The following is a 25,868-nucleotide window of genomic DNA, read 5'->3' on the forward strand; positions in this document are numbered from 1 at the left end:
AATTTATATAGATTTTTCTTTCCCCACCTATTTCCATTACTTTTAAATCTATACCTTTTATGCCCTTTTAGTCTTATTTCACCCCACCCCCACTGGAGCTATCTGTACCTTGCCTGTCCTGCCATCCATTCTTAATTAGCACATTCTCTTAGATAATATCACCACCTTCAACACCTCTTTGCTCTTTTGTCTGTGACATCTTTTGATTATCTGCTCCTATCACTGCTTGCTTGTCCCTACAACCACCGCGCACCCTCCCCCCCCCCACTTCTCTCCCCCCACCTTAAACCAGCTTATATTTCACCCCTCTCCTATTTTTACTTAGTTCTGTTGAAGGGTCATGAGGACTCGAAACGTCAACTTTGTTCTTCTCCACCGATGCTGCCAGACCTGCTGAGTTTTTCCAGGTATTTCTGTTTTTGTTTTGGATTTCCAACATCCGCAGTTTTTTGTTTTTAGCAAATAAAGTCATGTAATTTCACATTTATGGACCCCACATTTCCTTTACCATATACACACAATTATAAAGCAAATAATGTTTTCTCATTTGTTATTATAACATAAGACGCCCCTCTTCCAATACACATGGCAATTTCTTGGACCAGGCATTTCTTTTCGTAAAACAGTCTGATAGTTGGTGACTTTTGTCAACCTATCGTGTCTTAGAGATCTCTCTTCTCTCCAACCTTTCTTTTATGTTATCTAGGTGTAATCTTAGACTTTTTTTAAGCACACTTTTCGTCGAATGAGCATTATCCCAAAGAGACTGGTTGTCAACATAACTTTCTATGGGCAAACTTTTCTCACACTGCCTGTTATATAATATTTCAGTGTATTGGATAAGTAAACCCCATATCTATCGCTTCTACTAGTTCAGTGTTTCATCATTTAGGTACTTTGCTACTTTTTATTTTCTTGGACTCCCAACCCAGCGGGCAACATTTATCATTCTGTCCTACCAAGAATATGATAAACCCTGCTGTGCTGGAATACCCACCTGGAAGATTGGCATGTGAATCATTGATGAAAATGACCAACCTTAAATCTTCTGGTTCACCCAAAGCTGCAAACTTGAGTGTGCATCTCTCTGAATTTAATTTCTTTAATGATTTATTTGCTCACAGAACCTCAACTGTAGCATGTTCCCTCATAGTACTCAGCTCCAACACGTCATAACTAGTGTCAGATCTAGTCTGAATGCACAACCAGTTCAACTGCCCAATCAAATTTGTCAATTGTTGTGTTTCTTCCTTTGAAGCAGGATCCCCTTTTTTGTGAGGATCTAACCCGATTTTTTGGGATACAATTAACAGTTTTTAGATAAGATTAGTGATTCAGTGTCACTCCTGACTTGCTCTGCTTAATATCTAAACCTATGTATTTAAAGGCCCCTGAAGCCTGACTTCCGCCCTTGAATTCCTTCGTTATCTTCTCGATTACCCATTGCTCATATTCTACAGAGCCCCCCACAGAAAATCATTAACATGCATGATAAAGATTTCTGTTAGTTTCTCCTTATGGTCCCAGTGCAGGTCCGCCTTTAACTGAACGCAAACTGTTTCCAACAGGACAGACTTCATGGAAAAAATTACCATAATCTTGATGGTCATTAAATCCATAAACACACTTATTCAATTTTCAGCTTTCCTTCTACATTGTCAGCTTCTTTAGGCTGTTTCAAAAAAAAAACTTCTGCCCCTGCAAAAGTGCAATCTTTATATCAATCGATTTGTACTCCAAGGAATATGATGCTGAAATAGTTTTTAAAAACATTTTCAAGCTCACTTATCCTGCAGCAGGCGAGTCCATCCTGATATCCTGGTCCCGAATCTTTCTTCAACGTATCGGGCTACTAATCTCGCTTTACCTTTGTCTGGAATTACCATTTTTGTGCAGATCCACCTGTGAGATAAGGCTGGCTGTCCGTCCCCTGTCAGGTATTTCAGTATATACTGCAATTCCTTCCAACTTCCCAACTCTCTCTGCTTGGCTTCCTTTTTCAGCTTATTTTCTAGTTTATTAGCAGCTACTAAAACCTCTTGGTCATAAGGATTTCTACTTCTATTGACATTCTTAGCTTGTTCTGTAGTCTTCGTTCTTGTCAATCAACGAACTCTACTCGCATTCCTCTCTCTGTCTGGACTACTACTATATGCTGCCTGCGAGCAGATTCCCATTCGCAAGTCCGTGGTCTTTTTCTGGGGTCACAACCACTTTCTGGTCCACTGTCAGAACTCATACTGCGCTTTCTGGGTTTCCACATCTTTACCTCGGTTTGCCAATCCAAAGGTCTTATCTCCTGTCCTTCAACCTGCACATATAACCAATGTTTGTATTTACCGGTGGGATTTCCTGCTCTTCTTATGATGGTGGCATCCTTCCACACTTTGGCCCCTTCTGGCATGTATGTTACCTTTGTTCTTACTTTGGGTAGTTGCCCTTTTGGAAAAATAGCCTTATCCTGTACCTCAGTGTTACTTTGCTTATTGTCAGTTGACCTCCTATCTGCCATACCCCCTCATAACAGCCCAATGTGTATGTGTATGTGAAGTGCACGGTGCCTCTTCCCTTTCTATATCCTGTTCAGAACCTGTAAAGGTATAGTCAGTGCACAGTAACCTCAAAGAATGTACCCTAACAGTTTGATTGCTGTGTTGCATAATTACTATGTTTCCATCACTTCCTATCACTTTGCCAGGGCCTTTCAACTCTTTCCGGCCTTCTCTTTTGTAATATACCACGTCTCCTTGTCCAAACTCCTGATGGCCGTTTGCAGTGCTGTAAGTCTCGCTGAATTTTCTCCAATACCTCCGCTTTAATGAAAGCTTTTCTGCCTGCATGCAAACAATTCAGATGAGTAAAAAAAGTGGAGCTAGTTTCTCCTAGGGCAGGGGTGGGGGCATCTGATAACACTGAAGACAACTGCAGATTTCTCCTGGACACCAACTGATACGGACTGTACTCCCAACCACTTGTTAAAAGTTCTTTCCGTGCACTGCCTATGCCAGAGCTATTTGCAATTTGCAATCTTGTTAATCAGCCAATATCTTATGTAACATGTTGTCTATCACCACATGGTTTCTCTTGCGGTGACCATTACTAAGCGGGCTCTTTGCTGCAGTGTGCATAACTACGATGTTCAAATTTTTACACGTCTTGAAATTACTCATTGGCAAATTCCCCACCATTATCTGTCATGAATTTTTTTGGTGTTCCTAATCCTGTTCCCATCCGTCTCTCCATGACCTTATTGACAATGGTCCATTTGTCTTTACTATGTATTATAGTGGACAGGCTAAATCTGGTTGCCATATCCATGAAGTGCAGCAAAAAAACCCTTTTAAATCCATTGCCACTGCATCATTAAATTCCATGGCGGGTGGCAAGCTCACAACAGGACACTGTGTTGTCTTGTGATATTTAATGCAAATTTCACACTGAGTAGTGATTTACTCAATAATTAAGAAAGCATACGGGATACTTACCTTTATTAGCTGAGGCATAGAATATAAGAGCAGGGAGGTTATGTTGAAGCTGTATAAAATGTGTGTTAGGCCACAGCTGGAGGACTGTGTGCAGTTCTGGTCGCCACACTATAGGAGGGATATGATTGCATTGGAGAGGGTGCAGAGGAGATTCACCAGGATGTTGCCTGTTGTGGAGACATTCAGCTATGAAGAGAGACTTGATAGGCTAGGGTTCTTTTCCTTAAGAGTACAGAAGGCTGAGTGGTAACCTGATAGAGGTATACAAAATTATGAGGGCCATAGATAGGGTAGATAAGAAGAAACTTTTCCCCTTAGCGGAGGTGTCAATAACCAGGGGGCATAGATTTGAGGTAAAAGGCAGGAAGTTTGGAGGGGATTTGAGGAGGGATTTTTTCACCCAGAGGGTGATTGGAATCTGGAACACACTGCGTGAGCGGCTGATAGAGGCAGGAACCCTCACAACATTTAAGAAGTATTTAGATGAGCACTTGAAACACCATAGAATACAGGGCTATGGCTCAAGTGCTTGATAATGAGATTAGAATAGATAGGTGCTTGATGGCCAGCATAGACACGATGGGCTGAAGGGCCTGTTTCTGTGCTGCATAACTCTATGATTCTATGACAATAAGGTCATCCTACCCTTTATTAAGCACTCGAACATCTCTGAGTTTTCAGTTTTTGTGGCGCCAGATGTACAAACTGTCTGTGTAACTTCCAAATAATCTTTTTTGCCCACCAAATTCTTATTCCCGGAAGTTAACAAAACGTCATTAACTTTTTGATGAGAAATATCTGGCTTCCTTAGTGGTAGGCAGTAATGGCCTGACCGAGTAAAATGTAGATCACATTTTTTCCGAACGCAACAGCTCTATCATTCATCATGTCTAGTATCATCTGAGCCTTTTTCATCGCGAATCAACTTAAGAATAGTGGCCTGTCGCTAGTAACCACAGTAATACTGAGGAACAGACTGATCTCTGCTATCTTGCAAGGGAGGGCTACCTTTTTGGAAGATGTTAATGTGTTATCACCTAGAGCTTTCATATTCCTTGACCTTCCCCCGGTTTGCTCCATTGAGAGACTCCAGGCAGCAGTTAAACCAATCCACCCCACACACTGTAGAAGTACAACCACTGTCCAGAACTGCACAGTTGAAGGAATTGACCATCAAGATACTTGTCACTGGATTCAAACTTTCAGTGACGAACACAATTCCATCATGGCAGTCACCATCGTCATTGTCAGTTTCAGAAGAATCAGTTGCAAGTTACTTCAAAAACCTGATTCTTTCGCTGTGGGCAATTCATTGCTTAATGATACTGAGAATGACACTGATAACACTGATTAACCATTCCCAGTGCATTTTTCGGGTTAAACGCCCACGGTCACCATCCCAGACCTGCTTTTTGGCTTGACTCTCAAATTGACTAAAATTACGACCATTTTCATACGGCCTGTCAGTAACCCAGTACAAGGACTGGAATCTTCATCTAATATTTGGTCGATCTCGAAATTTGGCCACCATAGAATCTTCCATCCTTTGTTTTATACAAAGTTGTTTGTATTTGCTAAGAAAGTGACTGGGAATGACTGTTTTCCAATAAATGTTTTTAGGGCAGCAGCCATTGGTCTAGGAGAGAGTATTTCTCCCAGAATTGAACTCCTGTCAATACTGAAAGTCTATCAACATGAGAGATATGTACACATTCAAGTAACTTAAATGCCAATACAGACTCTGGGATTTCAAGTTCAAATCTCTTCAATCTCTTATACCATTTATCAAAATCCATAATATATTCCTCCATGGACTGACCATTTGTTTTATTAAATCCATCAAAAGTTCAGAAACTTCCAATAAATCATCCTTTTTGTAAAACTTATCCAAAAACTGTAACAGAAGGTTCAATCCCTCTTCGTGACCCAAAGCATCCACATTCCATTATGAAAATATGTTATTCCAAATCTTACTTTTTGCTGGTAATGATAATGCCAAAGCCATAGCTTGCTTCTTTTGGGGTATAGAGTACCTGGGTCCACATCTCAACTTCAGCCTTCCATTGCTGATATGGTACAGAATCAGAAAAAATTGGGACCATCCTTCCGTCATTCCATAACTTAAATTGTCAGCAGCAGTATGTTTCTTTTCCCTCAGGATTGAGACAAAAAGCTTCATGTACAGCAATCAATCACCAAAGCTTAAAGTTCATCCTCTACTACCATGTTATTTATAATTAGTGCTTGTAATGGAACAATGAGCCCAAAGATAGTCTTTTACCTCAAGCTGGTTTATTCTCAAGACAGCTCTTTAGTGCTACAAACTTACTGCAGTCCCTTTCACACCAGACTGTTTCAGCTGTACCTATTTACACGATTTTGATGGGAGAACCAATGTCCATCACCTGTTTTAACAAGCATTGTCTTAACAATGTAATTGCTATACAACATAATTACTAGTATATTGACATAAATGAGCTCCAAGATTGCATGAGGGAAGTTAGGATCTGTAAATACCTGAGTATTACACTGTACAGACATAGGCTAGTAGAAACATCCAATACTATATTGCAAAGACACAGACTTACAGAACCCCCAGCATGCAAAAATAGACCTGTAAACCCTCAGCAAGGCACAGTAAGTACATAGTCCTGTACAACCCAAACACTGTGCAATATAATTTAGATACAGAGAAAGTATTTCCTCCTGTGGGGGATTCCAAAAGAATGGGGTCATAACCTTAATAACTAAACCCTGGCCATTCAGAGTGATGTCAAACAACTCTTTCTTCAAAGGGGAGTGAAAATCTGCAACACTCCAAAATCTTGGTGGCACTGAAGTGAATAGAAAATGTTGAAACTGAAATTGATTCATTTTTACACTACAAGTATATTAAGTTAGATGGAGCCAATGCCAGTAAATGGAGTGAAGATACAAATCAGCCAGGGTTTAATTTTATAAAAAATATTTTGCAGGTGTGGGTATCGCTGGCTAGGCCAGCATTTATTGCCCCATCTCTAATTGCTCTTGAGACGGCGGTGCTGAGGTGCCTTCTTGAAGCACTGCAGTGGGTACATCCATTGTGCCGTTGGGAAGGGAGTTCCAGTATTTTGACCCAACGACAGTGAAGGAACAGAAACATGGTTCCAAGTCAGAATGGTGCGCATTTTGGAGGGGAACTTCCAGGAATTGGAAGTTTGTAATGGTCTGTGTCCTTACAGTGCTGGGCTGGCCGGTCTCCCAAATTCAGCCCTCTATAAATCTGAAATCAGGCTGAGTTCAGTGAGGATAGTGCACGTTCTGCCCCGCGGGCAATACTGGCTAACAGTTCCACGATTGGTCAGCCAAATTGATGCATAGGAATTATGTTACGTGATCCAGTTGAGATTGGATCCAGCAGGCCAAGATGTAAAATTAATAGTCAATACAGAAACACAAGTGCACTGGCAATCCACCATAGTTCTACCCTGGATGCGATTAACAGCTGCAATAACAGCAGAATGAACTGCTAGAGTCAAGTGTGATTCGAAAATCCCAGGAGAGAAATGGAAAGAAAGCAATCAAGTGTGAACTCATTGGTGTGTCAACAGTGGGGTGGTGAACAAGTGAATCACTTCTCATACTCAGAGCATTTAAATAGCCTCTCCCCAGTAAGAATGTGCCAATCGTGCATCAAATCATTTCAATATTTAATGTTGAATTTTTAACTGGTAGGAACACTGAGTAAATCTCTTTGCACATGTACAGGATCTGAAAAGAAATCACTCTCTGATGTGACTGTGCTGCTCTGCCTGTAAATGGGATGACCTCGTGAATCCCTTTCCACATTCAGCTGATGAGCCACATTTCTGCAGCATGAGTTTACAGCTCAGACAGGGAACCCAAACACAATCAGAAACAGAAACTTCCACTTGTATAGCATCTTAACTCATCTTAACAAAAGTTTAAAAAAAAATGTCCCAGTGCCCTTCACAAGAGCGTTAATAGTCTCCACGTTAAGATGATTGTTTCCTGAGACAACTGTGTTTGTGTCTGCAATTTAGTCCCCAAAACATTGTTATAATTTCCAAAGCATAAAAATGGGAATGCACATCTTTTACATAAGTCAGTAGCTCTGATAAATAGTCTGTTACATTGTGCCATACCCTAATTGTTGTAAAACAACAGATTCTCTGCATCAGTCAAAGCTGTGCTTTGTCAGATTTGCTAGGAATAAATGTAAACAGGAATTGTCTGTGCACCCTGTTTGCTATATCGCGTGTTTATTTTCAGTAAACCTCTTGCGGCTAATTGTCTCCCAGGCAGTTGAATTCCAATGATCTTATTAACTCGTATTTCCTCTCTCTCAGTTTTGTTTCCCCTGCTTCTTTGTTCAGCTGGTCATATTGTTATTTCTCTGTACATTTCTCACTTGTATTTTTCCTTTCCTATTTTCTTCAGTATAAGTTTTCAAATCTGTTTCCTGCCCTGCTTTCAATCTCTCCATCCCGAGCATTCTAACTTTGTTCCCAAAGTTAGTAAAGATTTAAGATGTGCCATGTAGCATTTATCTAACACTATTTCAGGTGGTGTGGGAAATTAGTAAGTAAAATACAATGTGTACAATGTTTAGCATCAGAAAATGAAGGGCTGGAGCTCCTATGTTTCAGGAGGTATTCCTTCGTCTGGAGCCCCACTTGAAACATCTAACCATTAAAATGGGTTCCAAGGGGGAAAAGTTTGTCTCCGAGACTAGGGATGGCCAAAAATATGTACCAAAGGTAAGATTTAACTCATGGGTTATGGGCTCTAAATATATGAAGCACTATTTTTGGCTGCTTCTCACCCCCTCAGCACAGCTCCTGGCCCCTCTTTGCCTTAGTACTTCCCACACAATTGCTGCTTCCTGCATGCTGTTGCTGCTGTGTCAAGTGATTAAAGACAGCTCCTTACCGTGTGCAGGAATTCTTTCTCAGAGTTTGTAGTGGTATTGTCACTTAAAGCACGTCGGCAAGATGACAAAAAATGGCGGTGAAATTGAAGGGTTGAGCTATCGAGGCAACAATAGAGTGCCAGAATGATATGAGAGGGAAGGAGGGAGAGAATGATGGTCTGAAATTGGAGGGAGGTGGACCGATTGTCAGTGTGAATTGCAGGGAGTGGGAGACTCACCAAATACTTACTTGTGCTCTCAATTAATGCCCCTGGTCTTCAGCTCTTGGGTCTCGTTGTCTCCAGCTCCCTCTCTTAGACTACTCTTTTTTGTAAAAGGCCAGGATAGTACCTCCTCCTTCACAGCACCAAATTCCCTCACTTACCAAATTCCAAGATTTAAGCACTCGGTCTCGCTGCACTCAGTCTCCAGCAGCCTACTTTGTGCAACTTTCTTAAGAAAGTGGAGACACCCCACACATGCACTTTCCAGCAGGTTCACTGGATCTTTTCCCAATGGCAGCCTGAGTAAGGTGGAGGAACAGGAGGGGCTCATATTTATCCCTGTCTGCAAATCCTCCCCTTCAAATACCCTGCAAAAGGAGATCGCAATAATCAACTCTGTAAATGGAGGAGGCCATTTAACCCCTCCAAACTATTCTACCATTGAATTATATCATGGCTCATTTGGATCTTAGCCCCCTTGGTTTAAATGGCAATTATACCAACAATTGCCATTAATATTGCACCTCAAAATATGAAAATGTTCTACACAAGACTGTAAATCAGGCAAAAACTGACACCAAGTAGTCCTTCAACTTTCAAAATTGAATTTTATGAAGTTGAAAGATTATGAATAAAAGATGATTATGGAGAAGGAGCTTAGACTAATTGGAGAGCTGAACAAAAGCCGAATGGTCAGTTTCAGAGCAGTTTCATTATCAGATAGTGGTGAATGATGATACCCAGAGTGCGCTGCATGGTAGGCTATGACCTATCTCCTTCAGAAGGGCCGTAGTGAGCAGCGTAGGAAGGCCCCAGTCCCGTATACCACCTGTTTGTGAGGAGCGTGCACAGTCCGGTTCCAGGAAAACGAGTGAGGGCTACATCGAGTGCTGGTCTCAGGCCCCGAATCAAGCTGCCAGGCCCAAGGGATGTACAACTAGGGCCCTAAGGGGGTCACCATTAAACCCATGAAGCAGAACCTTCCCCATCCTCGTCTCCGCTTCCCGGTTTCTTCTCCGACTTGTCTGACTTGCAATAAAGGACCCACCCAGATTGCCCCGCGGTTGGCCCTGGGCAGGATGCGTACTCTCAATGCATGGAGAAATGAGTACGTTGGATAGAGCAGATTCTGGGACACAAAGAATTGTGGGAACCACAACTGCTACTTCTGAGTGGCTGGCAGTAAGTGTTTTGCCGTAGGCTTAACCGAGAGTCAGGGACCTAAAATGTTTGCTCTGTATTTCCACTGTTTTTTTGTTTTTGTTTCAGGTTTTCATCATTTGCAACATCTTGTTTTTGTTTTATTGCATGTGTTTCTCAGAGAACTGAGTCGAGAAGCAGAAACTGAACATTTAAATTTGCATCAGTGTGGGCGTTGTTTGAACAAGAACTGGTTTTCTGGCTATGTCTTTTTAGTTAGCTCCATTTGGGCAGGACAAGTTAACAGATTTTTATCTAGTGACACTGAAGGAATGGTGATGCATTTCCAAGTCAGGATAGTGTGTGACTTGGACGGAACTTGAAGGTGTTGGTGTTCCCATGCACCTTCTTCCCCTTGCTATTTAGGAGGGTGGAGGTCATGGGTTTGGGAGGCTCTATCAAAATCCTGGTTGAGTTGCATTGTGTAGAATTACTCTGCCCCTTCCATCTCTGTGGGAGACGATATTTGTCAAAAACTGCACCATGGACATTCTCACCATCAATATTAGTGGAAACTGAACCAATCTCACAGCTGAGTGTCATCTTTGAATTATTGTTCTCTTCATCCTGTATTCAATGAAACTTGTAATACTGAACCTGAAATGCTCTTTCTGTTGCCAGGAATCCAGGTAGTGCTGGGCACAGAGAAAGTAGCAAACTCATCTCAGAGTGTGCATGCTGGGTTTTCCCTTCTGGGTTTTCTGATACTCTGGGGCATGTCTGAGAGTGTCACAGGAAACTTAGGAACAGGAGGAGGCTACACAGCCCCTCAAGTCTGCTTCGCCATTCAATTAGATCAGTGCTGATCTGGATCTTAAGTCCATTTCCCCACTTTTAATCCACAGTCCTTGAAATACTTAACCTAACAAAAACCTATACATCTCAGCCATGAAAATTGCACTTGACCTCAGCATCTGCAGTCTTTTGAGGGAGAGAGTTCCACATTTCTGCTATCCTTTGTGTGAAGAATTTCTTCCTGATTTCACTCTGAAATGTCCGAGCTCTAATTTTGAAATTATGCCCCCCTTGTTCTTGATTCTTCGACTAGTGAAACTAGTTTCTCTGTATCTACCCAATTGACAAATCAAACAGATTTTTGTCAGTTCCCTTTACATCCCAGTACCAGCAGGACTCCTGTACTTGTTTATCACAAGGATTTCACAATTCACCCTTCATTTTCCATCGTCCAATGACTGTGGCTATAATTCAGTTTAACCAGCTTGAGTGCTTAATTGAATTGTGGATGCTGATTTCTTGTTGCTGACTCTAGTCTAGAAAGCTATTTGAGATTGCTGAAAGAACTGCTGCAACTATCAACCAAGGGTTGAAGGTTAATCCACAGAAGACAGACCTGTAAGATAAGACAACTTATCAGGTAGTAAGCATTAGCACGCCAGCCTGGCATGGGAGCATTGTTGAAAATAAAAACTGGACAAGAGTTGACCCCTATCTGCAACATTTGTTCAAGCAGAATGATCACTTTGGGCTTTAGTTGTTTGTTACTGGAATTTTACCAAGGATGTTGCCATATTAAGTGCGCCCCTCTTTCCTTTGAAAGAATGCTGAGTGGAAATAGACATCAGTCTGGGACAGTTACGGTTAAACTGCTAAAGGACGCTTCAAAGAAAGTTCCAGTCTGAGCACCAGTTCAGACCACAATATGCTGTTCGGTATCAATGCAACCTAACTATTTGGCCTGAGCGGTTTATGAAACCAGGACATAGCAGTTTCCATTGGCCAACAGACAGAAAAGGAGAGAAATGGAAAAAAAAACAACTCAGAGTGTTCTCGACAGGAAATAGGTCCCAGGAGCGGTTTGGTCATCTCCCATACTCACAAAACCTTATATATTGATGTAAGATTTGAAAGAACTGCTATAACATTTGTCCTGAGTACCAAGCATCTGCCCCCAGGTTCTGTCATTCCACCTATGAGGGCCCCTATGTTAGGATAAGAGGGAATTATCTATAAATTAGAGAAAGAGCGAGATGGACAATGACCAACATATCCCAAGACCCCAGTGTTGGGATGTATTCTGAAATCACAGCGAGCAACTCCTGCCCGCACATGCGTGGTTCTCCCCAGCACTGATGTCATCGGAACGCCTCTGTTAACCCGGTCCAGCTGTCTAACCAGTTTGCGCAGGTGCAGAGTGGCTTCAGGCGTGCGGATGCTTTGTGGCAATCACGCACTCGTATTTGCGCGGTGACGTCACCCCATTCAGAAGATTGTTCCCGGGTGTTGCTTTTTGAATCCTCTCTGACGAGTGCTTCTGATATCTTTACAGCTGCAGGAGCTTCCAAAATTTGATAGTGAAGTAGTTTCAGAGGTCAGTATTTTTGAGCGTTCGTCTACAATTTAGAACTTTTAGTACTATGCTACGTTATCTGAGAAGTTTCATGGCTGGGAGCTGCTATGCTCCTTTGTTGTTATGAATCCATGTCCATCCGTTGTTATGTTTCATCTCTGTCCTCCCTGATCGCCCCTCTAGCATTGTCTAAGCTCCTCCTCCCCTAAGATGGGTGTATTTCAGCTATATTTCATATTTTGTTACTTTTACCAACCATGACTAAATCAGGTTTCTACTGCTGCCCATCTCTAACCATGCGCTGCTGGCTTACCAGATTTATCTCCATACAGTATCTTTCATAGTCAGGGACAGTTTTTCCGGCGTAAGTCCACTTCTCTCCGGTTCTGTGCTTACATGCACCATTTTATTACAAGGTAATTCATTCTGCATATCGTGAATCACAGAATCTCACAGTGTAGATTCTGTGTGGCCAAAAGAGTCTGCATCGACACGTGAGAAACACCTGACCTACCTACCTAACCCCATTTACCAGCACTTGGCCCATAGCCTTGGATGTTATGACGTGCCAAGTGCTCATCCAGGTACTTTTTAAAGGATGTGAGGAAACCTGCCTCCACCACCCTCCCAGGCAGCACATCCCAGACCGTCACCACCCTCTGGGTAAAAATGTTTTTCTTCACATACCCCCCCTAAACCTGCCCCTCACCTTGAACTTCTGTCCCCTCGTGACTGATCCTTCAACTAAGGGGAACAGCTGCTCCGTATCTACATTGTCCATGCCCCTCATAATCTTGTACATCTCGATCAAGTCACCACTCAGTCATCTCTGCTCCAACAAAAACAACCCAAGTCTATCCGACCTCTATCCATAACATAAATGTTTCATAAAAGCAAAAAACTGCGGATGCTGGAAATCCAAATCCAAAACAAAAACAAAAATACCTGGAAAAACTCAGCAGGTCTGGCAGCATCTGTGGAGAGGAGCACAGTTAACACTTCGAGTCCGAATGACACTTCAACAGAACTAAGTAAAAATAGAATAGAGGCGAAATATAAGCTAGTTTAAGGGGGGCGAGGGACAAGCAGAGCTCGATAGAGGGCCAGTGATAGGTGGAGATAACCAAAAGATGTCACAGACAAAAGGACAAAGAGGTGTTGAAGGTGGTGATATTATCTGAGGAATGTGCTAATTAAGGGTAGAAGCAAGACAAGCAAGGTGCAGATAGCCCTAGAGGGGGTGGGGTGGGCTGAAGGAATCATAAAAGGCTAAAAGGTGGAGATAAAACAATGGATGGAAATACATTTAAAAATAATGGAAGTAGGTGGGAAAAGAAAAATCTATATAAATTATTGGAAAAAAAGGGGGAGGGAGAATCAGAAAGGGGGTGGGGATGGAGGAGAGAGTTCATGATCTAAAATTGTTGAACTCAATGTTCAGTCCGGAAGGCTGTAAAGTGCCTAGTCGGAAGATGAGGTGCTGTTCCTCCAGTTTGCATTGAGCTTCACTGGAACAATGCAGCAAGCCAAGGATGGACATGTGGGCATGAGAGCAGAGTGGAATGTTGAAATGGCAAGCGACAGGGAGGTCTGGGGAATGCTTGCGGACAGACAGAAGGTGTTCTGCAAAGCGGTCACCCAGTCTGCGTTTTGTCTCTCCAATGTAGAGGAAACCGCATTGGGAGCAACGAATGCAGTAGACTAAATTGAGGGAAGTGCAAGTGAAATGCTGCTTCACTTTTTCCGATTCCCCCTTTTTTTTCCCAATAATTTATATAGATTTTTCTTTTCCCATCTACTTCCATTATTTTTAAATGTATTTCCATCCATTGTTTTGTCTCTACCTTTTAGCCTTTTATGATTCCTTCAGCCCACCCCACCCCCACTAGGGCTATCTGTACCTCGCTTGTTTTGCTTTCTACCCTTAATTAGCACATTCTTCAGATAATATGACCACCTTCAACACCTCTTTGTCCTTTTGTCTGTGACATCTTTTGGCTATCTCCACCTATCACTGGCCCTCTATCCAGCTCTGCTTGTCCCACCCCCCCTTAAACTAGCTTTTATTTCACCTCTATTCTATTTTTACTTAGTTCTGTTGAAGGGTCATTCGGATTCGAAACGGTAACTGTGCTCCTCTCCACAGATGCTGCCAGACCTGCTGAGTTTTTCCAGGTATAAATGTTTCATCCCAGGCAACATCCTGGTGAATCTCCTCTGCACCCCCTCAAGTGCAATCACATCCTTGCTATAATGTGGCGACTAGAACTGCACACAGTACTCCAGCTGTGGCCTCACCAAGGTTCCATACAACAACAACATGACCTCCCTACTTTTGTCACCCATGCCTCGATTGAGAAAGGCAAGTGTCCCATATGCCTTTTTCACCACCTCACTAACATGCCCCTCCACCTTCAGAGACCTATGGGCACACACGCCAAGGTCCCTTTGTTCGTCAGAACTTCCTAGTGCCATGCCGTTCATTGAATACTTCCTTGTCAAAGTACTCCTTCCAAAGTGTATCACCTCACACTTTTCAGGGTTAAGTTCCATCTGCCACTTATCTGCCCATTTGACCATCACGTCTATATCTTCCTGTAGGCCAGGACACTCAACCTCACTGTTAACCACCCGGCCAATCTTTGTGTCATCCGCAAACTTACTAATCCTACCCCCGACATAGTCATCTATGCTGTTTCTATAAATGACGAGTAACAGGGGATCCAACACAGATCTCTATGGTACGCCACTGGACACAGGCTTCCAGTCGCTAAAGCAGCCTTCTGTCATCAGTCTCTGTCTCCTACAACTAAGCCAATTTTGAATCTGCCTTATCGAATTACCATGTATCCCATGTGCATTTGCCTTCTTTCTAAGTCTCCCATGTGGGACCTTGTCAAAGGCTTTGCTGAAATCCATATAAACTACATCAACTACACTACCCTCATCTACACACCTGATCACCTCCTCAAAAAATTCAATCAAATTTGTTAGGCATGACCTCCCTCTGACAAAGTCATGCTGACTATTCCTGATCAAACCTTGCCTCTCCAAGTGGAGGTAGATTCGCTCCTTCAGAATTAAAAATTAGGGTCAGAGCCCCTGCGATCTCCTTCCTTCCCTCCCTCAGCAGTCTGGGACAGAAATCATCCGGACCTGGAGATTTGTCCACTTTTAAGCCTGCCAACTCCTCCAATACCTTGTCACTCCCTATATCAATTTTCTCAAGAACTTTGCAGCCCCTCTCCCCGAGTTCCATACCATCCTCCTCATTCTCTTGGGTGAAGACAGACGTGAAGTATTTGTTCAACACTCTATTGATGTCTTCTGGTTCCACCCATAGATTGCCCCCTTGGTACCTAATGGGCCCTTACTCTTTCCCTGGTTATCCTCTTCCCATTGAAATACTTGTAGAATATCTTGGGATTTTCCCTACCTTTACCACCCAGAGCTTTCTCATATCCCCTCTTTGCTCTCCTAATTGCTCTCTTGAGCTCCATCCTGCACTTTCTGTACTCCACTAATGCCTCCGCTGATCCCCTTGTACCTGCTAAAAGCCTCTCTTTTCCTTCTCATCGTATCTTGAATATCTCTGGTCAGTCCATGGTTCTCTGGGCTTGTTACTGCTTCCTATCACCCTAAAGGGAACATGTTGAGCCTGTACCCTCCCCATTTCCTTTTTGAACGCCCCCTATTGCTCTTCTGTAGATTTCCCCACAAGTAGCTGTTCCCAGTCTATCTTGGCCAGATCCTGCCTTATTTTACTAAAATCCGCTCTTCCCTCAGTCCAAAACATTTTTTGCAACTCGTCTATTTATTTGTCCATAACAAGCTTAAATTGTACCATGTTGTGGTCGCTATCACTAAAATACTCCCTCACCACCACCTCAGCCACTTGTCCGGCTTCATTTGCCAGCGTTAGGTCCAGCACTGCGCCGTCCCTTGTTGGACCCTCTACATATTGACCTAAAAAGTTCTCCTGTACAGATTTCAAGAAATCCACTCCATCCAAGCCCTTAACACTATGTCTATCCCAATTAATGTTGGGAAAGTTGAAATCACCTAATATAATTATCCTATTCTTATTGTTTTTACACACCTCCGCAAATTGTGCACATATTTGCTCCTCAATTTCCCGCTGACTATTTGGGGGTCAATAATAAACACCTAACAATGTGGCTGCCCCTTTTTTATTCCTAAGATCTACCCACAAAGCTTCATTCGATGACCCTCCAAAATATCATTACTCCTTCCTGCAGTAACTGACCCCTTAACTAACAATGCAATGCCTCCTCCTCTTTTACCGCCTCCCCTGTCTCGCCTGAAGATTCTATATCCTGGAATGTTGAAACGTTAACGCTGTTTTCCTTTCCAGATACTGCCTCACCTGCTGAGTATTTGTTAAATTTTCTCTTTTCTTTCAGACTTCCAGCATCCACAGTAAGTTTCTTTTGTTTTATTGCAGTTATTGCTCAAATAACCGAGTCTAGAAATACTGATGAACCAATTAAGAGCTGGTTTGATTCAGGATGGCAGTTGAATGCAGAAGTCGATTCATGGCATTCTGTGTAGCTCTTCATTGTTTTATCAGTTTGAACTAGAAGAGAAGCTGTTGGGCCTAGCAATTTTTCAATATCAGATTATTAAGAAAGGTAGATTCTAGGTGAGATTAGGTTTCTAAACAGACTGTGTGCATTAAAAGACAAAAGCAGTGATCCTCGTACTGAGTCCTGGGAAACCCCACTATTTACCACCATTCAGTCTGATAAACAACCATTCATCAATCCTCTGATTTCTGTAACTCCATTAATTGCATTTCCACCTTCTACTGTCCCTTCTATGGGCTTCAACTTTTCTGATAAGCCTTTTACATGGCAGTTTATCAATTACCTTACTCTCATCAACCCTCTCTGCTACCTCATCAAAAAACTCAATCAAATTATTTAAACATGATTTTCCCTAATAAATTCCTGTTTGCTTCCTTAATTAATCCACATTTGTCCTTGTGACGGTTACCTTTTGTTCCAGATTATCATTTCTAAGATTTCCACAGAGGTTAACTTGACTGACCTGCGGTTTTCTGAGCTTGTCCTTACACACTTACAAGAGTTTAACATGTGCAATTCTCTAGTCCTTAAGCACCACCCCTATATCTGAGAAGGATTGAAAGATTATGGCCCGTGCAACTGTAATTTGCACCCTTACTTCCCTCAGTATCCTCGGATGCATCTGATTTGGTACTGGTAACTAATCAACTTTAAGGTATTGCCAGCTATTCCGATATCTCCTCCATGTCAATTTTTAACCCATTCAGTGTGTCAGCTGTTCCGCTATGATTTTGGCAGCATCTTCATCCGTAGTGAGGCCAGACACAAAGTACTGAATTAGTACTTTAGCCATGCCCTCTAACTCCATGCATAAATTCCTAATCACCCCTCCTTATCTCACCCTTTTACTATTCATATGCCTATATAAGACTTTTGGATTTCATTTCACGTTGGCCCTCCAATCTCTTGTCATACTCTTTCTTTGTGGCTCTTATTTCATTTTTCACTTGCCCTATGAACTTTCTGTATTCAGCCTAGTTCTCACGTATGTTATCCATCTGACATTTGTCAGATCCACTCTTTTTCTGCTTCATCTTATTCTCTATCTTTTTTGTCATCATTGGAGCTCAGAATTTGTTTGTCCAGCCTTTACCACTCATGGGAACGTACTTTAACTGTACCTGAATCTCCTCTTTAAAGGCTGCCCATTGTTCATCTACAGCTTTGACTGACACTCCTTCATTCCAATTTAGTTGACCAAGCATGTTCTCACCCCATTGAAATTGACCCTCTCTTGATTAATTAATTTTTGCTTTGGATTGCCCCGTTTTGTTTTCTATAGTCAACCCAAACCTACCTATACAATGATCACTGGCACTTAAATGTTCCTCTACTGACTCTTGAACCACATGTCCCATTTGATTTCCCAGAGCCAGATCCAGCAATGCCGCCTTCCTAATTGGACTAGAGTTACACTGTTCCGGAAAATGTTCTTGAACACACTTCAGAAACTCTTTCCTTCCACTCTGCCCTATGCACAATCACTATCTTGGTCAATATAGGAATAATTAAAGTTCACAATATAACTGTGCCTTGCAAATTTGTTCCTCCATAACTTTCTGCTAGTTGGTGGCTTATAAAATAAACCCAGTAATGTAATGGCACCACTTTAATTTCTTAGTTGTAAATAGATTCTGACCTTGATCCCCCTGGGTCAACCTCTCTCCAGCAATTTATCACTTGCTGCACATGAAAAGGCTAGTATTAATTACCTGGAACTTGCTGCTATGAGGGTGGTGGAAATGAAGACATTCAGTGATTTCAAAAGGAAATTGGATAGGCACTTGAGGGAAATACATTTCCAGGGTCCTGGGGATAGAATGTAGCAATGATACCGACTACATTGCTCTACAGAGAACTGGCTTGGACTTGATGGACCGAAAGGCTGCCTTCTGTTCCGTTATTATTCTATGATTTCATGTATGCGAAGGGATTTACTTGGTGTTCCCAGCAGTTAACATACCATCTTTGAAAGGTGAAAGAATTTGATGAATGATCACTCATTCTTACTGGAGAGAGATTGTTTAAATGTTCTGTGGATGGACATGGTATATTCGTCCAACCCACTTGCTGACACTACAAGTTGTTCACTTCTAACTTAGGAAGAAATAGGAGCAGAGACATTTTTACACATATTTAATAATTTGTTAGAAAAGGTTGTAGTGTCAGAGGACTGGCGGAAAGCTAACATAATTTCTATATTTAAGACAGAGGACAGAATATGTAACAGGGAATTATAGTTCAGTCAGTTTAATATTGGTGGTGGGAAAATAATGGAATCCCTACTGAAGGAAAGAATACAAGAAATCTTGAAATGAAAAATATAATGAATACTCAGCATGGATTTCAAAACCTTGCTTGACCAACCCTATTGAATTATTTGAGGAGGTAACATAGAGTAGACAATGCAGTAGTTGTAATTTTTCTCGAGTTTCAAAAGGCTTTCGTTAAGGTCCTCGTAATAGACTAATCAATAACGTCAGAGAATGTGGAGTCAGGGGACTTAACAGAATGGCTTACTAGTTGGCTTCAAGACAGAGGACAGAAACTTGGAATAAAAGGTTGTCATACAAAGTGACAGATGATGGGATGTGATGTTCCAGGAGGATCAGTGCTGGGACCACTGCTGTTCACAATTTACATTAACAATTTGGACTTTGGAATCAAAAGCGCAATTTCTAAATTTGAGGATTATACCAGATTTGGGATGGGGTGTAGCGAAGATGGTCAGTCCTGTGCAGGATTGCAACAACTTAAGAGGAGGATATTAATAAGCTTGCAGAATGGGGAAATAATTCACAAATGAAGTTCAACATGGAGAAATATGAGGTAGTATATTTTGGTAGGAAGAATATGGAGATCATTTATTACTTGGAAAGAGCATTAGGGTTAGGTGAGGTAAAGGAACAAAAGGATCTTGGAATGCGTGTACATCAGTCACGAAAGGTTGCACCAGAGGTCAGCAGGGCCATAAGGAAAAAAACAAACCAAGCACTAAGCTTTACTTCCAGGCAGACAGAATTGAACAGTCGGAAGTTATACTAAACCTTGGTTAGACCACACTTAGAGTTCTGCATGCAGTTCTGTCACCATACAAAAAGGATATAGAGGCACTGGAGAGGGTGCAGAGAATATTTACATGCGTGATATTAGAAATGTACAGTTACACATATTAGGAAAGGATGAGCAGGCTGAGAAGATGAGGGACCATCTAGAGGAATTTAAAATTGTTAAATTTTTTGATAGAGTAGATACAGAGAGAATGTTTTCTCTTCTGATGTAGAGCATAACCAGAGGCCATCAATATAAGAAATCCAATGGGGAAATCAGAAGAAACTTCTTTACTCAAGGAGTGCTAGGAATGTGGAACTTACCACCAAAGGGAATGGTTAAATAACTCGGCCAGATGATATTTAGTGGAATCTGGACAAGCATTTGAGGGAGAAGGGAATAGAGGGTTGCAATGAAAGATTTCGATGAGGAAAGATGGGAAGAGGTTTAAACATAGAAAATAGGAGCAAGAGTAGGTCATTCGGCCCTCTAATCTGCTCTGCCGTTACGAACATATGAAATAGGAGCAGAAGTAGACCATTCAGCCCATCGAGCTCTGCCATTCAATAAGATCATGACTAATCTGTTTGTATTACTAATTTAATTCCACACTCCCAACTGCCCCAGGTAACCTTTGATTCCCTTGCCGAACAAGAATCTATCTACCTATGTCATAAAAATATTAAATGACCCTGCCTCTACCGCCTTCTTAGGCAGAGAGTTCCAAAGTCATATAACCCTCTGAGAGAAAAAAAATTCTCACTTCAGTCCGAAAAGGATGGCCCCTCGTTCTGGACTCACCCACAAGAGGAAGCATCATTTCTGCATCCACCTTGTCAAGACCGTCCAGGATCATATATATTTAAATCAAGTCACCCCTCACTCTTCTAAACTCCAGTGGGAACAAGCCCAGTCTATCTAACCTTACTTCGTAAGATAACCCCTCATCCCAGGTATCAATCTAGTAAAACTCCTCTGAACCACCTCTAATGCATTAGCATCCTTCGTTAAATAAGGAGACCAAAACTGCACACAGTATTTGAGATGTGGTCTCACCAATGCCCTGTATAACTGAAGCATAACATCCTTTTATGTTCAATTCCTCTCGTAATGAAGGATAGCGTTCCATTAGCCACCTTAATTACTTGTATGTGCATACTAACTTTTTCTGACTCATGCACAAGAACACCTAGATCCCTCTGCACCTTGAAATTCTACAGTCATTCTCCATTTAAGTAATACTCTGCTTTTTTATTCTTCTTGCCAAAGTGAACAACTTCACATTTTTCCACATTGTACTCCATCTGCCAGATTTTTGCCACTCACTCAACCTGTCTATATCTGTCTGCAACCTCCTTATATCCTCTTTATAACATACTTTCCTACCTATCTTTGTGTCATCTGAAAATTTAGCTACCATGGCTTCACTGCTGTCATCTAAGTCATTGATATAAAATATAAGAAGTTAAGGCCTCAGTTGAAATCAGAAAATGACCCATTTATGCATACTCTCTGTTTTCTCCCAGCCAGCCAATCTTCCATCCGTGCTGAATGTTACCCCATACACCATGATTGGCAGGATGTAACAAACGGAGTCCTATAGGGGTTTGTGCTGTGGCCTCAACTTCTTACAATTGATATCAATGACTTATTTTCTGCAATAACATTTGATGTGGCACTTTATCAAATGCCTCTGGAAATCCAAGTACAGTACATCTACAAGCTCCCCTTTATCCACGTTGCAAGTTACTCCTCAAAGAACTCCAGTAAATCATTTAAAACATGATTTCCCTTTCACAAAACCACGCTGACTCTTCCCAATTACCTTGAATTTTTCTAAGTGCCCAGCTATAATCTCCTTAATGATCGATTCCAGCACTTTCCCCACGACAGACGTCAGACTAACTGGCCTATAGTTTTCTGTTTTCTGCCTCCCTCCCTTCTTGAATAGAGGGGTTATATTTTCTGCTTTCAAGTCTGATGGAGCCTTTCCAGAATCTAGTGATTTTTGGAAAATTACCATCAATGCGTCTATGACCTCATTAGCCATTTCTTTTAAGACTCTAGGATGAAGCCCATCAGGACCCGGAGACTTGTTAGCCCGCAGCTCCAACAGTTTGCTCAGTAAGGCTTCCATAGTGATTGCAATTTCACCAAGTTCCCCTCTCCCTTCCACCTCTTGATTTATGGCTCTTACTGGAATGTTTTTTGTATCCTCTGTCGTGAAGCAAAATAATTGTTCGTTTCATCCGCCATTTCCTTATTATCTACTATTAACTCCCCATTCTCACTCTCTAGAGGACCAACACTCACCTTACCTACTCTTTTCCTTTTTAAATCCCTGAAGAAGCGCTTGCTATCTAATTTTACATTTCTAGCTAGCTTCCTCTCATACTATCATTTATTTCTCCTGATTAACCTTTTAGTCATTCTCTACTGTTCTTTATATTCTGACCAATTGTCTGACCTGTCAATTATCTTTGTGCAGTTATGTGCTTTTTCCTTAAGTTTGATGCTTTCCTTAACTTCTTTAGTTAACCAAGGCTGGTGGCTCCTCCCCTCAGAACTTTTCTTTATAGAAGGAATATTCTTATTTTGAGAATTCTGAAATATCTTCTGAAATGTCTCCCACTGCTCCTCTATTGATCAATTAATATTGATTATCCTCTAGCTTAGTTTCCCAGTTCACTTCAGCTGGCTCTCATGTCCACATTGTTGCCCTTATTTAAGTTTAAAATACTGGTCTTGGACCCACACTTTTCTCTTTAAAACTAAATGTAAAATTCAATCATATTGCGGTTGCTGCTACCTAGAGGTGCCTTTACTCTGAGGTCATTAATTGATCCTGTCACAGCACCAAGTCTAATATAAGCTGCTCTATCTCAAAGCCATACTCCCGCTCTCTCCCCATACCCCTTGACGCCTTTAGAGCCTCGGAACCTATCTATTACCTTCTTAAATATATTCACTGATGTGGCCTCCACAGCCTTCTATGATAGAGAATTTCACAGGTTAACCACCCTCTAGTGAAGAAGTTTCTCCACATCTCAGTCCTAAATGGCCTACCCTGTACCCTGAGACTGTGACCCCTTGTTCCAGACCTCCCAGCGTGAGGAAACATGATCCTTGCACCCAGTCTGTCCAGCCATGTGAGAATTTCATACATTTCAATGAGACCTCCTCTCATTCTGGTCTTGGGTTTAATTGTGTGGGCTAGCATCTGCAGGGCTTCTCCCTGTGACAGACCCTGGTTAATGTCTGCCATCTCTATTAGGAGCAATGTGCAGCAGAGCACTTGTGCGGCCATCCTGGACCAGGAAACAAGAAGAGAGAATGCTGTGAAGTTCTAACATGGCCTGACAGAAATGGCTTTTGTAACCTCCTTTTACAGTGTTCAAAATGTCTGGTCATGTTTCTGGTCAATGTATGAAGTTTCCCCCTTCCTTGTTCCCTGCTCCCTCTTTTCACCTCTTTATCTCTCTCCTTGCATTGAGTCCAGATTCTTGTGTAGGCCCAGAGGAGGTGGTGGATTCCCTCCTCTGAAGGACATTAATGAACAACTTGGATTTTTATGACATTCGGGCAGTTTTCATGCTCATTTTTTCCGGTTTCAGTCCCACACGTTACCGGACTCATTCAGCTCAATTTCACAACCAGTCTTTGTCTTTCTGCATTCTCCCTCACCTTCCCCTTTCCCTGTTTTGAATTAATTTTACAGGATATTTGAAGGAGATTTGCAGACATGGAGCTCCACCCAAACATCACTTTGAGATCTGATAGTCAACCCATCAGGACCTGAATGTCATCAGTTTTTGAACATGGAAGCATAAAGCACCATTCACAGTGGAGAGAAACTGTACACATGTTCTGTGACTGAATGAGGCTTCAGCTGATCATCTGGCCTGTCGAGACACAAGTACAGTAACACTGGAGTTGGGGGGAACTGTATAAATGTTGGGACTGTGGGAAGGGATTCAAGTACCTGTTTGAGTTGGGACTTAATGTTGCATGCACAGCGGAGAGAAGCCATTTGCCTGCTCTGAGTGTGAGGTGATTCATTCCTTCATCTATCCTGCTAACACAAGTTCAGGTAAAGAGAATTTAAATACTCAGACTATGAATAAAGCTTTAAATATCTGAAGAGGCAGTCTCACTACTTTTACAGCAATCAGCTACTGTCACTGGAAAAAGTGGGTCAGCATATCACCCCACCTGGTCAGACACCAGTGGGTTCATATTGGGGAGATGCTATTCATCTGCTCTAAGTGTGGGAAGGGATTCACAGATTCATCGCACCTTCTGATACATGAACAAGGTCACACTGAGGAGGGACCCTTCATTTGCCCTGTATGTGCAAAGTGCTTTAAGAGTTCTGAGGAACTGGTGGCCCATCAACATGTTCACACTGGGGAGATACCGCTCACCTGTGTGTGTGGGAAGGGATTCTCTTGCGCATCCCACCTCACAAGGCACCAACTTATTCACACCAATGAGACACCTTTTTCATGCTCTGACTGTGATAAGAGCTTTAAAAGCAGAAGTGAGCTTCTAACACACCAGCATAATCACACTGAGGAGAGACCGTTCACCTGCTCTGTGTGTGGGAAGGGATTCTATCGTTCATCCCACTTGCTAACGCACCAGCTAGTTCACACTGGCGAGAAGCCATTCACCTGCCCCGCGTGTGGGAAGGGATTTACTCAGTCATGCAACCTGCAGAGACACCAGCTTGTTCACAATGACAAGAGACCTTTTAAATGTCCAGACTGTGAGAAGAGATTTAAATGCAAAAGGGATCTGCTGACATGCCAGCGAGGTCACACTGGGGAGAGGCCGTTCACCTGCTCTGACTGTGGGAAGGGATTCACTCAGTCATCCCACCTGCTGAGGCACCAGCGAGTTCACACTGGGGAGAGACGATTCACCTGCTCTGACTGTGGGAAGGGATTCACTCAGTCATCCCACCTACTGACACACCAGCGAGTTCACACTGGGGAGAGGCCGTTTACTTGCTCTGAATGTGGGAAGAGATTCACTCAGTCATCCCACCTACTGACACACCAGCGAGTTCATATGCGACAGCAGGATGTGCAGTCTGCCGTTGCTGGTGTTAATCATACCCAGGATTGAATTGCGTTCATTCTGACAGTTGGAGTTTGTTCCTGCTGATATTAATAACCCCAATAACTGCAATGTAGTTCAGTATTCTGGATAAATGTGAAATAAATTTTGTTTTAAACACATTCTTGTAGATTTTTTCTTGCCTGGAGCTCAGAAAGGGGGAACATCATATGGCATGAACAGAACTTCAACCAGGGCACTGTCTAGGAGCATGATGACCATCCACATCTTGTCCCTGTTGAATAAAATCAAACACAGCATTGACTCTCCATCTAGTTACCTGGCCTTTTCATTTTGTACAATTTACACTGATACACAGCCAATTTCAGATGTATTCCTCTCAATTTATCCAGAAAATCATATGCACTTTTCTCATTGGCCTCGCAGCTGATCCTTTCCATTTTTTTTAACATTAACTGCTCAATGGGAAATGAAATAATGTAACAGGTGGTGGTTATCTGTGGCGGAGTTGATATGAGCAGCAACTATTTTCTCTGCTATCGCGCAGGGAGAATGCTAGGGTTTTTGGGAGATTCTGATGAAATTGGACCTGAGCCTTGATGAGTAGCAATGTGGAGTGGGACCCCTAAGGGATGCAAAATCTGAATCTGCTGACCTGTCATGAGATGAAATGGGCTGTGACCAGGGGAGTGAATCAGTGGCATGCTTGTCATTAAATTACCAAGCAAGGCAGTGACTCGCGTCACTGACATTGACCAGATCATCAGCTGCCTTTTCATGACAGCTGTTTTCCAGCGTCATTGCTTTAGTGTGATCAAAGCGTTCAACCAACCCACTAGACTTTGGATGGTTGGGGATGTGGGTATGTTGTTTGACAATAAGACAACATAACTGTTGCTTTACTTATGTGAAAAAAATAGAGCTATCATCAGTTGCTATTTTCAGAAATCCCTGCTTAATACACTGGTCGATTGATCTTTCCACAACAGGAAATGTGTG

The 25,868-nt window shown here is 42.2% G+C and overlaps 1 protein-coding gene across 4 annotated transcripts in view; it reads left to right on the forward strand.

Annotated features, from left to right (window-relative positions):
- LOC144695807 (uncharacterized) overlaps positions 1 to 25,030 on the forward strand; it is a 32,481-nt gene extending 7,451 nt beyond the window's left edge. For 2 of the 4 annotated variants that reach the window (XM_078566798.1, XM_078566795.1), the window contains one exon: positions 23,506 to 25,030. In XM_078566798.1, the coding sequence (XP_078422924.1) occupies positions 24,033 to 24,917 (885 nt within the window). In that variant the 5' untranslated portion in view covers positions 23,506 to 24,032 and the 3' untranslated portion in view covers positions 24,918 to 25,030. Of the gene's footprint in view, positions 1 to 12,028; positions 12,151 to 17,252; positions 17,392 to 23,505 lie in introns of those variants that run through there. The other 2 variants (XM_078566797.1, XM_078566799.1) reach the window with 2 other exon arrangements.
- Positions 25,031 to 25,868: the final 838 nt, after the last annotated feature.

This window comes from Cetorhinus maximus, chromosome 21, assembly GCF_964194155.1.
Source record: "Cetorhinus maximus chromosome 21, sCetMax3.hap1.1, whole genome shotgun sequence".
Classification (NCBI taxonomy): domain Eukaryota; kingdom Metazoa; phylum Chordata; class Chondrichthyes; order Lamniformes; family Cetorhinidae; genus Cetorhinus; species Cetorhinus maximus.